This window comes from Strongyloides ratti (assembly GCF_001040885.1).
Source record: "Strongyloides ratti genome assembly S_ratti_ED321, chromosome : 2".
Taxonomy (NCBI): domain Eukaryota; kingdom Metazoa; phylum Nematoda; class Chromadorea; order Rhabditida; family Strongyloididae; genus Strongyloides; species Strongyloides ratti.
This window is the reverse complement of record NC_037308.1, coordinates 15,758,141-15,771,723: the sequence shown is the minus strand read 5'-3', so window position 1 is coordinate 15,771,723 and position 13,583 is coordinate 15,758,141. Positions and strand designations below refer to the sequence as shown.

Sequence of the window (13,583 nt, the reverse complement as noted above, 5' to 3'; positions counted from 1 at the left end):
TTATTTATTTTTTTTATTCTGTGATTGATTATTCTTTTTGCTATTTTGTGGGATAATACATTCTCCTTTTTCAGTTTTGTTGAAAAGCTTGGATCTTATTGCTGTTTGATTACCTTTTGCTGTTACATTAAATATTACACGAAGTCTTTGACAAGCAAGATTTCCTTTTGAACCTGTACTACTACTATTTTTTGTAACAAAAATAACTAACTTAAGTCTTCTAGTTCCTTTATCTTTTCTTCCACGTTTTAGACCTCTTGTAACGTTTACAAATGTTACAGGATCACTTGTATGGTTCTGGTTATAATATTGTACTCCTTTTTGTCCTAATCCTGTTACAAAAGGTCCATTTAACGGTGATGTCATATTTTTCCATTTGTATCTGGGATTTTTTGGTGTTGATTTTGTGCCATTTGATTGTTGTTTTTTTGCCGAATTTACATTAATAATAGTAATAATTGATATAAAGAGTATAAAATAAAATAGAATTAAATATTTCATTTTTAAATTTTATACATTTTAAGATTTTTTTTCATTTATATAGTAGTTTTTTTTTGTATAAATATTAGTATTAACATTCTTTTAATTAATTTCTATGTTTAATTTTACATATAATTTAAATATTTATTTTTAATAGAATAAAAAATTAAAAATATCAGTATTTTTTTTGTTGATTTAATAATTACAATCATAAAACTTTTTTTCTTGAATAAAGTTATTTTAAAATAACAAAATGGTAATTTTGTACTGGTGATAATAAATGTTTCTTAAATTTTAAATAAAAAAATTAATATATAAGTAATAATTTGAAGCATATTTTAAACTAAAATAAAATTGACTATAAGAAAATCATTCTGGTGTTTATTTAATCTATAAATTTATTTATTTTGGATAATTTAAAAATATGAAAGTTAAATAAAATGTAATTAAATTCAACCATGAATTTGATCTATCCAAATATATAATTTTTTTAATTCAATATTCAATTATTATCTATAAAACTAATAATTGATAAAAATTAACATGAATATGTTTATATAAAAAAATTTTTTTATTACTCTTATGAGTACCTTCTCAATGCAGTCACCTAGTCCAGTCTTTTCTGTTAGCTCCAATCCATGTTTTAAATACAATAACGATTAAATATTAACATTTTCTATGTGAAATCTAATATTACAAAAATAACTAATAAAAATTTATAAGAATATTGTGTTGAAAACTTTAATCCGAGGTTATTCTTCTTACTCTACCTTTGTTTTCCAATCAAGCTTGCTTTTATACGCTTATTTTCCTCTTTCTTTTCTTATGCCAAAAAAGGGATATTATCTAAAAATAAATAAATTTAAAATAAAGTACAATTGCTTTTATTATTATGGTATAATTTTATTGAAAAATGCCAAAAAACTTGTGTGAGAATTATTTAAAAATGAAAATGAAAAATTTAGAATTGATGTTTGAGAAGTATTTTTATTATATTATGACTAAAGTTTTATTTTTACGATTGTATTATTTTAGGGTACCATAAACTAATTAAAATAAAATTTTTTAGTCTATAAATTAAGGATATATTTTTTTAATTTTTGCTGCTTTTTGACAGATTTGCTTTTAATTTTAAATGCTTAAAATTTTTTTTTACATTTATTATTTAATTATTGCTATATTCATATACTTTTTATATTCTTAATTATATGTTTGTATAATTAATGTCCATATACTATTTTCTGTTCCTTTTTTTTACAAGTTTAAGTATCATAGATAAAAGATATTTTGAAAAAAATAGTTGTAACAAATGGAATTAAAAGAATCTTAAGTAAGATAAAATATTGTATTTTTTAATGAATTATTTTTTGAATTTTTATTTATTAATGTAATAGTTTATTTCAACTTAATAGCAATGCTGATGTGTAAAGCTACTTCCAATGGGTCATTTAAAGGTAGTACTAGGTAATCAGATACAAAAAAAGTAATTTTTTCAGATAATACAGCTTAAAATAAATCTGGAAAAAAGGTATTAAAAAGAAAAGCTACGTCACAAGAAAGATGTATTTTATCTTTTTTAATTACTATTGTTGTTCGTATTATTTTTTTCACTTTATTGTTAAACTATTGTTTAATAAACGTTATCAATTATAATTTTTTTTGTACATAAAATTTAATGGAGAGAAAAAATTTATATATAACTACACTATGATAAAAGTGTAAACATGAAATACTCTTATGAATATTTTAAACAATTTATTAACTATTCAAATTTAATAAAAAGATTTAGTACTTTCATGTAGTTATTTATAACTTTAACATCAAGAATATAGAAATAATATTAATAATAAAACATTAGTTTTTACATTTAAAAAGTGCTTTGATTTATTATATGCTTCAAATCAGTAAATTATAAAAATTTGTTATACAATAATTATCATCTATTTTTCAACCTACTTTTTCAATTAACTTTTTTTGTTGTTGAAACTAAATGTAAAACTAAAAAAGCAATTTTTTAAAAAATTAATTAATTAAATTTTTGATTTTGATACACTTTTTCTTTTAAACGATCTGAATATTTAGAATACAATAGTTGTTAATGTAATTTTAATACTTAATTTAAAAATTTGGAAACAATTATATTCTAAAATTGAATCAATAAAAATATAATTTTTTTTTATCAAGAAACAATTTTTTAAATTGATAACTTAATAATTTTGAATTAACCTTATTGCTAAAGTTAACTTTTATTGTTTTAATATATTTAAAATATTTTATTGGTTTAGATTTTACTTATTTTTTATTTTTACTATTTCTTTTTAAAATAGTTTTATTTATCCTTTTGTTAATTACAAAAATTACAATTATGGTTTATGAAAATATCAAAAAATATGTTTTAATTTCATTGTAATTAAGGTACTAATAATAAATTAATTTTAGAACATTTTTAAAAATAATAAATTTTTAATAGTTAAACTATTTTAAATTTTTTTTAATATATTTTTGACTAACATAAACATTAAGTGTTATTTTGTAATAAATTATTAGTTAAATTGTTGTCAAATTAATTAAATATTTTTTGTTAATCTAATCACTTTAACATCATAATATAAAAAATTACAAGAGAATATAAAAATATATTTTACATTGAATTAATTTTGCATAATTTTTTTTATATACATTTATTATTTATATGTCAAAATTTTCTACACCAAATTCAATTTTGATGTAAGAAATTTTGACAGATAAGTTAAAAACCTTTAATATTAAGCTTTTAAGAAACGTAATAAGTTGATTTTTTAATTAACATACATATTGCATAAAAAAGTTTTTTGTAATGATTTTTTTATTACATAAAATATTTTTATTTTTCCATCTGTCAATAATTTTTATCAAATTTAAAAATATGGTTAAAGTTTTGTTTGATAAATATGAATCATATGAATAATTTTTTTCATAACATAATATGTATCTAATATGTTAACTATATATACTAAATATTAAATATATTGTAAAAATAATTTCTAGAAATAAAAATTCACATCTTTTTTTCTGTCAAAAATTTTATCCGTCATTTTAGATTTAAAAAAATTTTTTTAATAGATTAATATAAATTTTAATTTTTTAATTTTATTAAAAAAATATTATGCAAATATTAAATTAAAAACATGAATGTAGCTAAAAAAAATTGATTATACAAATATATATATTTAAAAACTTTTTCTTAAAATTTACTATATTAAAATTTAAAATTTTTTTTTCATAATAAATTTTCTTTTATCAATTAAAAATGTGAGAGATAGAATTATATATATATATATAATTTTATTAAGTAACAATTAATATAAAATGAATTATTAAAGAAATAAAAATATACAATATGAAGTAATTATGAATTTGTTTTAATTGATTTTTAATAGAATTTAAAATTACTAAAAAAATGTGAATGTATATAAATATGCGAGTTGCAATTTTTATTTAATAAAATATTAATTTTCAGAAATCAAAAGATTTAAGTTACATCAGAATACAGTTTGTAATGCCCTGGCATTGAGGCGGAGTAAGAAAACGGAGTATAAAAAGGAAAGGAAATAAGAACTAAGTAATCATTCCCAGGAAAACACAAAACATGAAGATCTACTGTTAATTTAATTTAATTCTCTTATTTTTATCTTTGTTCTAATTTTTTCACTAATATTGTTAAATAAATCTAATATCAATTTATATATGAATCTATTGTATTAGATGAAAGGATTTAGGTATTAAAACGATATTTTCATACAACTAAGATATAAAAACGTTAAGGAGTTGCAGTAAAAGTAGATTTATTAGAAATTAAGTAGAAACAATAAAATTCTAGAAAAAAGTGTGTAGATTTTGTATGAAACTTTTCAGAAGATTCAACCTGATAAGTTTACTACAACTCTTACTTTCTCCCGATATGTATGAGATCTTTTAATATCTGAAATTACAATTTTTTTAATTTAATATGACCATTCACAATTTACTCAATTATAGTATTTTTTGAGTATTTTTAAATTTAATAAATATCAATTAAAACAAACTCAAAATTTCTAATAATATTTTTACAAACAATTTTTTTTAGATATATATATTTTAAATCAATACGTGTATTATATTTTTTTTTATAAATTAATATTACAAGTTTATACTTATTTGACAAAAATTATTTTCTTAAAATTTAAAAAGACATAAAAAATTTTGACAGATAAAATGGTATAAATTTAAAATACTAATTAAAATTTTTACAATAAATATATTTACATTTTAGTAAATATTAATTAGCATATTAGTTACATTATATGCTTTGTGAAAAATTAATATGTATAGTTCATATTTATCTGTCAAAATTTTTTCAATCATTTGTAATTTGACAAAAAAATTATTTAACAAATAAAAAATTCACATAAATGTTTACAATATATACATATTTTTAGAGTAATATATATGTTAATTAAGAATTTTAATATATTATATTTCTTAATAATTTAATATTAAAAATTTTTAACACATCTGTCAAAATTCTTTCAATCAAAATTAAATTTAGTGTAGAAAACTTTGACAAATAGACAATGAGTGGACTTACTTTTATTACTTTATATATCAAATCAGTATCTTGTCAAATAACATTATATACTGCAAAGTGTAAATGGTAAGAATTATAAGTGCTTGATTTCTTATTAACTTTTGAAACCATAACTATTAACTAAATGTATTTGTTTCCTTAATTTACTATATAATGTTTAAAAATGGTAATAGATTGAGTGAATTACCTATGTTGTATTTTTTAACCTTTGTTAATCTTAATCTTATTATTAATATGCCATTTAAAAATTAATTCAAAATTTTCTATAGCCATTTGATTTTATTAGTTGATTGTTTTGAAATTTCTACATAATAAATAGTAATAAAAGTTTGTTTTAATGTCTTTATTTAAATAGAATATATAAAATTATACCTGAAAGTATTCAGGTACTTCTTGTATTATAAAATAACTATCACAGTTACAATGTGTTCTTTCCTTCTATTTTTCATCCTTATATATTATTCTTATTTTGTTGTTCTTCATTCTTTCCCAAAATATACTTTTTTTTCCCAAAATATGATGTATAAATCAAATCTACAGTAATAACAGATATAAATAAAAGGAATAAAATATTTCATTTCTAAATTATACTCATTTTAAAAATTTCTTGATTTTTTATATCTGCATTTGTTTTCTAAGTAAATATTTAGTTTTAGCAATGTTTTATAACATACCATAATTAATTAAAAATCAAAACTCAAAAATTATTAAAAGATTAAGCAAAACATGATACATAATAATTTAAATATCCTCATTGATTACTTAATATGTAATACTTAAAAAAATTTACAAAAATAAAATTATTTTTAATAAAAAAAAGTGATATAATGTATTTATCATATAAAAAAATTTCTTAAATATTTTAAAGAAATTAATGTATAAAAAATGTTAAAACTTATTAAATAAAGTCATAAATTGATGTTCATTTTATTCAAAAACTATTTATTTTAAAAAATTGAGAAATATTAGTGTTAAGTTTAAAATTATTAAAATCAATTTTAACTAAAATCTAATAAAGTATATATATATCTTATTTCTTTAATTCAATATCCATTATTTATCTTTAAAATTTATTTTAATTAAACAAGAAAAAGAATGATTTATATAGAAAAAAATCGTTTCTTTTAATTGAATTTTAAAACTTAAAAAAATGTTACCTTGATTTAATAAAACTATATTAATATTTATATATTTTTTTTAATTTTTATTACTTTTTGGTAGTTTTGTTTTGTATAAAGAGGTTTTTATTTCTTTAACATTTAAATTAAATTTATTTTTAAGTTTATTTGTTATTTAAAATGTTATTTTATTTTTATTTGATACAATTAATCATGCTTATCAATTCAAGCTTTAAATTGGAACTTTTTTAGCTTTATTTTTTAATTTTTTAGATTATTAGGCTAAAAAATAAATTCTTTTGTTATTTTACAATTATAATTTAAATATTGTTTCATTCATATACTATTTTTTTAAATTATTTATTTAGATATAACATACTCATATACTAAGTTTATGTTATCCTTTTCAATTTCAAGTATTTTAGACAAAAAAATTGTAACTAATGAAATCAAAAGAATGGGAAGTATGATAAAATATTGTTTTTTATGTGAGATATTTTTTGAAATTCTTACTTTTTAATATAATAATTTATTTTAACTTTATATTATTATTAATGTTTAAAACAAATTATTAAATGTTAAAAATAAATACTAAGATTTAAAATTTTTCTGTAAATATTTGTTACTTTAATATTGAAAAAATAGAAATTATATTCATACATTGTACGCCCTTTGCACTGTATATTAAAATAACATAATCTTCTATTTGTTATGTACTTATTTTGTAAATTAAAAAATATTATTTTTATATAAAATATTTTATAATTTGTTCAAGTCACTTTAAGTGAAAGTAGAAAAAAATTAATAAATGATGTCCAAAAAATTTTTTTTTTACTAAATTATTGTTTCTCTAGAAATAAAAAACTTTTAAAAATTTTCTTTTTTTGCAAAAAGATTCTATAAAACTTTAAAAGATGTATGGTTTTTTTATTAAGAAGAAAATATAGTCAAAAAAAAGTTATTAAATCTTATATTAAAAAAATAAAATAATAAATATGAAAGTTAAAACTTAAGTTTTAAAAAAACTTTTTTTTATATTTAAATTATTCCTATCAAAATTGAAGTTTATAACTATTTCATATTCTTATATACGTTAAATTGCAAAAAGTAATCTAAAAAAATCAAAGATATTTTTTTGTTTTTTGCTTAAGAATTAATTAATCGAAATTGACTTTGCTGATTTCATACAAATGAAAATCAAAAACTGCATAATTAATTTTTCTAGTATTTAATTTAAAAATTTATGTTTTAAAAGTAGTCACTTATTAAAAAAGAAAAAAATGATAAAATTGTTGAATCCTAATGGCTACCATGGTTTTCATCCCTAAAAAGAATGATGTAGCGGTTTAAGTCGTCACTAGGTAGGGATTAGATAGTATAAAGTTAAGTTAATAATGTCTTTTATTAAAGTAACAATATTAACATAACAAATAATAATAATGGTTATTTAGTATTACTGATATGATTTCCGTGGTATATCAGTAGTTTTAGGTCTTTTTAATTTATAAGAGAAAAGTAACTGCCGTTGTTTCCTATTCCTTTGTTTACATACCGTTTCTTGTATCCGCCTATTCTACTAATGCAGTCTAACGACCGGCATTACTGAATTTTTTTACTTATTTTTCAAAATTTCTCAAGAACCAAAAATGTCATATATATATATGATGTATACTAAAAGTGTAGAGAAAATATTACCTCTATATTTTTTTAAAAAAAGTTTTCGATTATTTAGTGTTTTTATCTAACTTAAAATTAATATATCAAACTTTAAAACTAATTTTTAGAAAAAAAATAACATTGAAAACATTTTTTACAATCTTTTTTACACTTATATTTTACTTAAAAACCTCTTTAAGTATTATTTTTGCACCAATAGAAAAAATTACAATTTTTTTACATTATCTAAATAAAAATATAACTTTTCTAGAAATATTTGCATTTTTTTAACCTAAAAAACTTATAAAAAAGTTAAAATGTCAAAAAAATTTTTTTTCAAACTCTCGATAATATTTTTTTTTAAATCTTACTAAATTAATAATATTTTTTGTTAGTAATAATTACCGTTATTCAATAATAAGATTATTAAATGATATGTTTTACTTTTATTGTTTCTTAGATTTAGCTAATTAAATTATTTTTAACATACTCTAAAGTTTGAGAGAAAAAAAATGAATGTTTATTTTTACAAGTAAATATAAATTATTGAAAAGTTTATATTTATTAAAAAAGATTATATATTTGAATATTATAAATTATATTAAAAAAAAGTATAGTTACACAATTGAATTTATATCTTTTTTAAATTATCCTTTATTATTTAAAAGGATAGTATAAATTATTTTATAAGCAAATTAATTTTTGCTATAGTTTTATTACTTTAAACAAAAATGTTTAAAACACATAAAATTTTTATTTTTTTTTTTTGACTTTTCATTATTTGCTATTTTTAAATTTATAAAATTTCTATTGTTGTAATAATATATATTTCAATTTAAAAAACCTAATTAATGAAATAAATTATTTTTTTAGTTGAAATATTTTAAAATAATATTGAATTTTTTTATCATTATTTATTGAAGTTTTTTATAGCCTCTAATCTGACTTTGCTATCATTAGCACAAGCAAATTTATCATTTAAATTATATTGTCTTTCTTGAATTACATATTTTATATCTATTGTTGTTACATTAAATAATGCATAAAAGTAATGACATAAAAGATTTTATAATGTTGAATTACCACTAAATATTTAAACCAAAATTGTAAGCCTAATTTATTTGTTTCCTTTGTTTTTTTTCCACGCTTTTGATTTAATTTAACGCTTATATAATTTAATTTTGGTATAGTTTGATGTATACAATTGAAAAATGTTACTGCTTCTATTTTTAATCTTTAAACCATTGTTCCATACAAATCTTCTTTTAATATTCTTCATACATATCTAGTTTTTGTTGTTGTTGTTGCTCTTGTTGTTTTTGTTGTTTTTTTTGTTGACTTTTTTTTGCCGAATTTAGATTAATAATAGTAAAAAATGATATAAAGAGTATAAAATAAAATGGAATTATATGCTTCATTTTTTAATTATATATATTTTAAGATTTTCACTTTATAAATATAAATTTTTAAAGGAAATATTAGAGTTAACATTTTTTAAATTATTTTTAGTTACAAATTTAATATTTATTTTTAAAATTGAACAAAAAATATAAACATTAATATAATTTTAGTTAACTTGGTGATTATAGTAAAAAAATTTTCTTTTTTTATAAATAAAGTCATTTAAAAATAACAATGTGGTAATATTGTATAAATAATGATAAAATATTTCATAAATGTTTGAAAGAAAATAATGAATAAATAATAACAAGAAACACATAAAGAATTTAATTAAAATTAATAAAAAATAATTATTAGCTAATGTTTATTTAATCCAGAAATTTATTTATTTAAGATAGTTTAAAAATTACATTAAAATAAACTATTAATTTGATATAATCATTGATTTAATTTTTTTATTTTATAATTCAATATTCTATTTTAATTTATAAAACTAATTTGATAAAAATATAAGCAAAAATATTTGTTAAAAATTATTATTTTTAATTTAATTATAAAAACTAATATAAATAAATAATATAATTTAAAAATAAAATAAAGTTTCTTTTTTTATTATTATGTAAATTCTTTGCAAAAGTTCTAATATCTTGTGTAATGTTTATTTATAAACCAAAAATTAAAAATTTAGAATTTAATTTGATGAAGTGCTATTATTTTATGTTATGATTAAATTCTTTTATTTTTTGATTTTATTTTTTAGTGTGTACATAGATCAATTTTATTTGAAACTTTTACTGTATAAAATATAATTATATTTTTTTAAATTTTTTAACTTTTCAATATTTTGTTTTTTGATTAAAATTGTCTAAACAAATTTCTTTACAATTGAATTTTTTTTATATTTACAAAATCTTCTTATTCTTAAATATCTGTTTAAATTTTACATATTTTTAAATTAATTTTTTATTACTCTTTTTATTGTTAATTATTTTAGATAAAGAATATTTGGTATAAATAAAATTGTAACTAATGGAATCATAAAAATAGAAAATATAATTAAATATTGTATTTTATGTGAGATATTTTTTGAATTTATTACTTTTTAATATAAAAGCTTACTTTAATTTAACAAAATTATGAATGTTTTAAGCTTCTAATTTTTCATTCAAAACTAATACTAAGGTTAAGTATTTTCCCATTAATAATTGTGTAATTAAAATTAATAACCAGCACTCTATTTGCATGTGTACGTGGAAAAAAATATAACTTTCTGTTTGCTATGTACTTATTTTGTAATTTAAAAATTAAAATATATAAAAAACAATAATTTATAATTTGTTTTAATCACGTTTCATGGAAGCAATGTAAATTAATAACAAATATAATAAAAAAATTTTAATTTAATAATAATGTTTTATAATGATTTTAAACTACATAAGAAATATTTTAAATTGAAAAAATTTCTTTCATATATATTAATAACTTTAAAATTATTTTTTTATGCAAAAAGATTCTATTAACTTTTTAAATTTTTCATATTTACTCAATTAAATAAGTATATTTAGAAAAAAACTTATTGAAGAATTATATGAAAATAAAAAAAATAATAAATATGGTAGTTAATACACAAATATTAAAAAAAAATTTTTTTTTTTATCAATTTACTACATATTATTTTTAATCATTTTTTTTTCTTTTATACTAACTATAACAATATAATTTTTTTTATTAAAATTTTTTCTACCCAAATTCAAGTTATAATTATTTTGTATTTTTATTTATATTTATATTTAATTTTAAAAAGTTTTCTAATGAACGTAAAAATGTTTTTATCATAAGAATGAATTATCTGATTTTTATATTACGTATTTTATTTGAATGAAAATTAAAAACTACATTAGTTATATTTTTATTAGTATTTAAAAAAAATTATATAAAAAATTAAAATTAAACAAAAACGAAAGAAAACATTAGACTAATAAAAATGTTAAATTTTTTTAAATATATTTAAAAATATGTTATGAACAAAAGATGTTTTTTATAATTTATAATACTTCAAATGTAGAAAATAAATTATACTCTGATGTTTTTTGATAATTTTTTTTTTTAAAAACGTTTTGAATTTTTTTCAAACTTTAATTTATTATATCCATTTTTTAAACTAATTTTTTCAAGAAACTAACATCAAAAACTATTTTACAATCATTTTTTTTAATTATATTCTATTTTACTTAGAAATTTATTTAAGTTATAATTTGCAGCAAATAAAAAATTTACAATTTTTTCTGCAATATTTACATAAAAACAAAACTTTATTATAAATCATTTGCAATTTTTTAAACTTAGAATAATTACAAAAAAGTTTAAAATTTTTAAAAAATTTTTTTATTTCATTTTTAATTATGTATATTTTAAAATCTTACTTAATACATTATTGTTTTTTTTTAGTTATAATAAATATCGTTATCACTAATAAGTTTTTTTGAATAATATGTTTTTATCATTATTACTTTAAATACAACTAATGAAATTTATTTGACAATTAAATTTTCTTTTATATATTCAAAAGTTTGAAGTACAAAGGATGAATATTTAATTTTACAAATAAATTTAAGCTATTGAAAAAATTCTATTTATTAATTAACATTATATATATCTGATTATTATAAATTTTATTTATAAAATATAGTTGTATAATTGTATTAATATCTTTTTTATATCATTATTTTAAAAATTGTTTGATAAGTAAAAATATTTTGTTACCATATTTAATTGCTTTTAAAATTAGTATTTTAATAAAAATAAAAATTTTATTTTTTTTTCTGACTTAATTTTATCAGATTTCATATAATTTTTCAATAATATAATAATATGAATATTTTATTTTTAAAAAGTAAATCATGAAATAAATTATTATTTTTTAAACTAAAAAAATTTTAAAAAAAATTTTATTTTTCCTTTTCATTATTTATTCAGGTATGTTATTATCTTTATTATTAGGCTGTTTTATAGCGTTTGATGAGGTATTGTTTTTCTTATAACAGTCAAATTTGGTTTTTAAACCAATTTGCCTTTCTTTTACTATCGTTTTTTTACCTTCTGTTGATACATTAAATATTGCACGAAGGTGATGACATAAAAGCTGGGCATTTGCTTCATTACTACTAATTCTGGAAACCAAAATTTTAAGCTTAATTTGTTTGTTTCCATTTTCTTTTTTTCCACGCTTTTGAGCTGATGTAACATTTACATATGTCAATGCTTTTTTTGGATGTTTTGTGTTGAAAAAATCTACTGCTTCTTTTCCTAATTTTGTTATAAAAGTTCCATTCAATGGTTTATTCAATGGTCTCCATCTATATCTGGTACCATTTACTGGTTTTGTTGTCGTTGATTGTATTGACGACGAGAATACATTAATAATAGTAATAATTGATAAAAAGAGTATAAAATAAAGTGGAATTAGATATTTCATTTTTTAATTTTATAAAGTTTAAGATTTTTTTTCATTTATATAGTACTTTTTTTTCTATGTAAATATTAGCATTCACATTTTTTAATTAGCTTTCATGTTTAATTTTACATTAATTTCAATAATTATTTTTAAATAGAGACAAAAATTAAAAATTTTAATATTATTTTTGTTAACCTGATATTTAAAATCTAAAAAAAATTTCTTTTTTCCAAAATATAGTTACTTTTAAAAAACAAAGTGTAATATTGTATTGATAATAATAAATATTTCTTAAATCATAAAATGAAATTTATGTATAAGTAATAATTAAGAATATAAAAATTTAAAAAATTTGATTTTAACAAAATTATAAGCTGATGTTTATTTAATCTAAAATTTTATTTATTTTAGATAGTTCAAAAATTTTAAAATAAAATTAATTTAAATAAACTATAAATTTGATTTAACCATATATATTTTTATAATTCTTTATCTAAATTTTATTTAAAATTTAATTCATGTTGTTTAATAAGAATTTTTAAATTTTAAAAGCAATTTTTTACTATAAAAAATGTGACTAAATTTTTTAACTCTTTACAAATTTTTTTTCAATAAAAATTGCTTAAAAAAAATTATTTTATAATTATTACACAGCAAATTTATATCTACAATTTTTATATATTTAATGTAATATTTATATACTCTCTTTTTTAAATATCTATTTAGATATTACATGGTCATAAATTAACTTTCTGTTACTTTTTTTTAATATCAAGTATTTCAGATAAAAGGTACTTTGATATAAATAATTGTAACTAATGGAATTAAAAGAATCTGAAGTATGATAAAATATTATATTTTTTAATGA

General features: G+C 16.6%; 2 protein-coding genes across 2 annotated transcripts; both read right to left on the bottom strand.

Moving 5' to 3' along the window:
- Positions 1–501, bottom strand: SRAE_2000499000 (Hypothetical protein; the record flags this gene model as incomplete). The annotated part of the gene is made up of 1 exon (XM_024643939.1): positions 1–501. One exon carries the CDS (start codon positions 499–501, stop codon positions 1–3), a length of 501 nt encoding a protein of 166 aa, XP_024509556.1.
- An 11,728-nt stretch (positions 502–12,229) lies between these two features.
- On the bottom strand, positions 12,230–12,736 carry SRAE_2000498900 (Hypothetical protein; the record flags this gene model as incomplete). The annotated part of the gene is made up of 1 exon (XM_024643938.1): positions 12,230–12,736. One exon carries the CDS (start codon positions 12,734–12,736, stop codon positions 12,230–12,232), a length of 507 nt encoding a protein of 168 aa, XP_024509555.1.
- Between the last annotated feature and the right edge of the window lie 847 nt (positions 12,737–13,583).